Below are 4330 nucleotides of genomic sequence, written 5' to 3' on the forward strand. Positions count from 1 at the left end.
TTAAACCATGCTCATGATGTTGTATTCAGTTTTGCCATCTATATTCCATTCATAGACATTATTGGCATTGAAGCTGACAAAACCTAGTTCTCTTTTTTTGAGAGCTAGATCAGGGGCAGATAAGCGATTATAACTGTAGGCAGAGGGTTTGGTTAAACCCTTCCACTTAGTCATAGAATTGGTCATGATGGGACTAACTTTGAGAGATGATTTGTTGGAATCGTCACTTTGGTCCGAAGAGGATTCATTAGAGTCGTGGCCGAGGGCATTAATGGTCTTAAATGAGCGAGTTTGTATACGAGATGTGAATTCACCAGAGTTTGTAGGAGTTTCAGGGACAGTACTAAGATGATTTAAAAGTTAGTCGATCTTTTGCATGATTTCAGAATCGCTAGATTCTTGTTTTAAAATAGAAGTTTTAAGACTCTGTTTCGCCTTGCTACTCATTTTGAAAGGTTTAAAAAGGGATTTTTCAATAGTTTTAGAAGTAGAGGTTTCAGGTAAATTTTTTAAAGTCAAAAGAGATATTGGAGATGAAAGGTTGTCACCCAAACATTGTAAAAATCTATTAGTGTAATTTGACTGTTCAATGAGATTTTTAATATCTTTTGGGGCGACAGCTTCATCTACATTTTTTGTTTTAAATAGAGAGGCCATAACTGGACTATGTCCTTCCGTATTTGAAATAACAAAAGATCCTTTTGGAGGAAACTCAGATCTGATCAAATTTCCATCTTTAATTTTTCAGGTTGAAATAACATTTGCAGATGGTGAAATCTTTTTATTTTTAAAAGGATAATTAATATTATTTTTTATGGAATAAGCATGAAACCATTCAAAGAAAGGAATATGCATTCTGATATCATTGAGAAAATTGTAGTATTTTTTTTAAATGATGAAATTTGGAAAGCTGTATATGTACGTAAATACCATTCTCTATGGAGATCGTACTCCTTAGAGTAAAAATTTTTACGTAAGGCTTCTCTGTTTATAACAAATTCTGTGCTACCCATGGGTATCATCATTTATAGAAGAATACGTTGGAAATTCAATAGATTGTAAATCAACATCATTATCTGTTTGATAAAATGGTTGAGAAATGTTTGAATTATTTTGTACACCAGAAATATTAATTCCAGAATTTGCAGATCTAAAAATTTTTGAAAACTGAGATTGTGAAGTCACAGAAAAAGATTTTCTTGCTGAAGCAAAATCATTAGATGTTCCTGCTTCAGATCTGAAGAAAAGGAGTTTCGTCTGTCAAAGAAAATCTCTACTCTTCCTGACTCATCTTGTTTTATTTCTCGTAAGAGAGGTGTTTGTCTAGGTTGCGTTGGAATAGCTCGATCAATTGACCATGACTGAGGGAGGTCAATTTCATCCCACTTTATGAGTCTTGGGACTGTGACGTTAGCTTTTGTCATGTCTGTGACAAACAAAGTAGTTTCACGATCATTGGATTTAAGAAGGACTCTAGAATTACAAGTGTTCATGACCTTGTATTGAATCCTATAGATTAAAGCGACTGGGATAGATCCTTCTTTCATGTTAAGACCATGAATTCGGATGTTTAGAAAAAAAAGAGTCAAGGATGTTAATATCTAACAAACTGACTGTTTTGTTTGGAAAACAGTTGACATAAACCAGACCATGCCCTAGACTTGTTTCTACTGTCCCGATTAAGGAATCTTGGAAATTGTTGTGCCTAATGTCTCTGAGACACATAAGGATGGAAGAATTAAGACCTTCTCTGATGAGAGGTTTGACAGTGACCTGGACACATCCTATGTGAAGATATTTGTAGTGACCTGGACACACACTATGTAAAGATATTTGTAGTGACGGGCATGTTCTCTGACAGATTATTTGGTTAAGAGATGGAATTCCTCACCGGAGTCTGGTCCTAGAGGAATATTGTTTTCCGCGATTTTGATAATATGGTCTGATTTTCTTTTGTTGTCATCAGGAACATATAACTCATCTTGAGGGATTTTGGGTATTTCCCAATTATCTATATCCCATATAACTGTTATTTTCGTTTACGCCTTCTTCCCCTTTCCCTCTTTGATCCGCTTCAGGCCATCATATTATTATTATCATTAAACTATCCCTGAGGTTCATGGATCTGGAAATTTACTATCTAATCTACTATTCATGTTCTTATATTCTGTACATATGAAACAATGCTTTAAATTTAGAAGTACAGGCCCTTTAATCTTATCACTTAAAGGGATGGTAAAAATTGGGCAGTAAGGCTAATTTGACGATGTTCATGAAGGTGATAAGATCTGAACGTAAGAATTCCCGGTGGCTATGGATTTAAGGTTTCAAAAATAAAAAGTTAAAAACCCCAGATTCAAAAATTTGAGGGATAGTTTAGTGATACAATATGAAAATGTGAACAATATGAAAACCACTCCTGAATAAAGTTGATACAAAGAGATCAATCAGATTTAAAATATCTTTGACAAAGGGAAACTGTAGAAAATTGTTGTGAGGATCAAAGAAGAAAGAAGAAAATCGCCAAATGATGGCAGGATTTACTTTTTGCTTCCATATGAAAACTGACGAAGTTCCTCAAGAAGTTCAGAATCTCCTTTGTTTGCAGTAACATTAAAATCATCATATGCACCCACTATGTGGCTTATCACCAATCTTCTTAATTCAGATGCTTCCCCGGGGCTAATCACATTGTTAAGGACCATTGAGCCTATCCGAAGCAGCAAATCCGAACAACCTAATTGGTTATCTGGTTTACAAAATGCAACCAAGACATATATTATTGCTAAAATCAGATTCATAATATAACTTAGTTAGCAGAGATATGAAATATGACATGAAATCAGAAAATGGTTCCATGACATGAATGAATTAACAATTGACCAAATATATTGCATGAGCCACAAAAGCAAATGCCACGATGCAATCACCTCTACCAGCACCAGCCATCTTTTCCGCTTCTAATTTCTCTGCCAGACTAAGTAGAGACTGTTTTTCTCTTTTTGTTTTGTGAAGTTCGTCTATGACCTTGAGCAGCTCGTTGTTCAGGTATACTATGTCTGCATGCCATAAGAATAAACAAAAGCTATAAGTTGTTAAACACTTGGACGGAGAACAGAGAGGTATACTAGCTAGTGAAGGAACTAACTCTGCTCAAATTCTCTGAGCGTACCCAAAAAATCTGGCTTTGCATGGTCATCACCGGTTATTGGCTATAAAGATTGTTGATTGATAAGGGAAATATCAAGACTAGCAAGGCAGTGGAACGCTTGCAAAATAAGAAAAGGAGAAACTGAAAGGAATGTGAAGAATGCAACATAATTGGAACTACAGCAACATACCTTAGATTTCTCCACATTTTTATCACCTTGAATCTCTAACCTAAGACACACATCACCAAAATTAATTCCATCTAACACTCATCTATGTTGAGAAAAGTAGCAAATGTTGAGGAGTTAAATCTCAATTTGACCCCTGAAATTTAGTTCGATGCTCAGAATGACCCTCACAATTTCGTTGGCCCCAATTAGAATTCCCAAATTTGCAATTGTGGCTCCGGCTTGCCCTTGCTATCATTTTCGTCACCGGAATTCTGATCTGACGCAATTGCATGACATGGTGGACACTACTTAAACGACGACGCATTGGTTTCGCACCCAAACCCTTTGGAAACCACGTAGTGTAAGGGTTTTCTTGATGTTTTGATGTTTTGCAACTTATGATCGTCGTAGTGGAAAGAAAGAGAGTTTTAACCCACAAACACTGAAACGACGTGATTTCCAAAGGGTTTGGATGCGAAACCAATGCATTAGATCAGCATTCTGGTGACGAAAATAATCGCAGGGGCAAGCTGGAGCCCCAATTGAAATTTTGGGAGGATTCTAATTGGGGCCAACAAAATTATAAGGGTCATTCTGAGCATTAGACCAAATTTCAAAGGCCAAATTGAGATTTAACTCAAATGTTGAGAGATAACACTTACCTATGTTCATGATAGCCATTGACATCCTGATTGTTCCTAAGAAGAATCACACAGGCTTGTGAGATGAATTGCTTCAATTATGATCAATCAATCAATGCAAAACAAGAAAAATGACAACTTTGTACTCAATGAGCCTTCAAAGTGGGATTTTGAAGACAACCCACTAAGATTATCATAAAAAGACACCAGAATTATGGTACAAGAAGTAACAACAACACAATGAACTGTGAGTAGTTACCTCAAACAACGGAGAGGCGAAAGAGTGAGTTGTTTTGAAAATGAGAAGCAAGGAGATGAAGGAATCCCAAGAGCTGCGTTGAAGAGTGTTGCCATCATCACAATCACTGA

General features: G+C 36.1%; 1 protein-coding gene across 2 annotated transcripts; it reads right to left on the reverse strand.

The window, feature by feature from the left end:
• Positions 1 to 2396: 2396 nt before the first annotated feature.
• Positions 2397 to 4330, reverse strand: LOC107472597 (uncharacterized). 2 transcript variants are annotated; one of them, XM_052261410.1, is made up of 6 exons: positions 4221 to 4330; positions 3983 to 4018; positions 3342 to 3381; positions 3173 to 3212; positions 2931 to 3059; positions 2397 to 2749 (listed from the first exon to the last, which is right to left on the reverse strand). In XM_052261410.1, exons 1-6 carry the CDS (start codon positions 4316 to 4318, stop codon positions 2541 to 2543), a joined length of 552 nt encoding a protein of 183 aa, XP_052117370.1. In that variant the 5' UTR covers positions 4319 to 4330; the 3' UTR covers positions 2397 to 2540. The 2 variants fall into 2 exon arrangements, with proteins under 2 accessions (XP_052117370.1, XP_020990221.1); XM_021134562.2 differs by having other exon boundaries at positions 3149 to 3212.

Source organism: Arachis duranensis, chromosome 5, assembly GCF_000817695.3.
Source record: "Arachis duranensis cultivar V14167 chromosome 5, aradu.V14167.gnm2.J7QH, whole genome shotgun sequence".
NCBI classification, from domain to species: Eukaryota; Viridiplantae; Streptophyta; class Magnoliopsida; order Fabales; family Fabaceae; genus Arachis; species Arachis duranensis.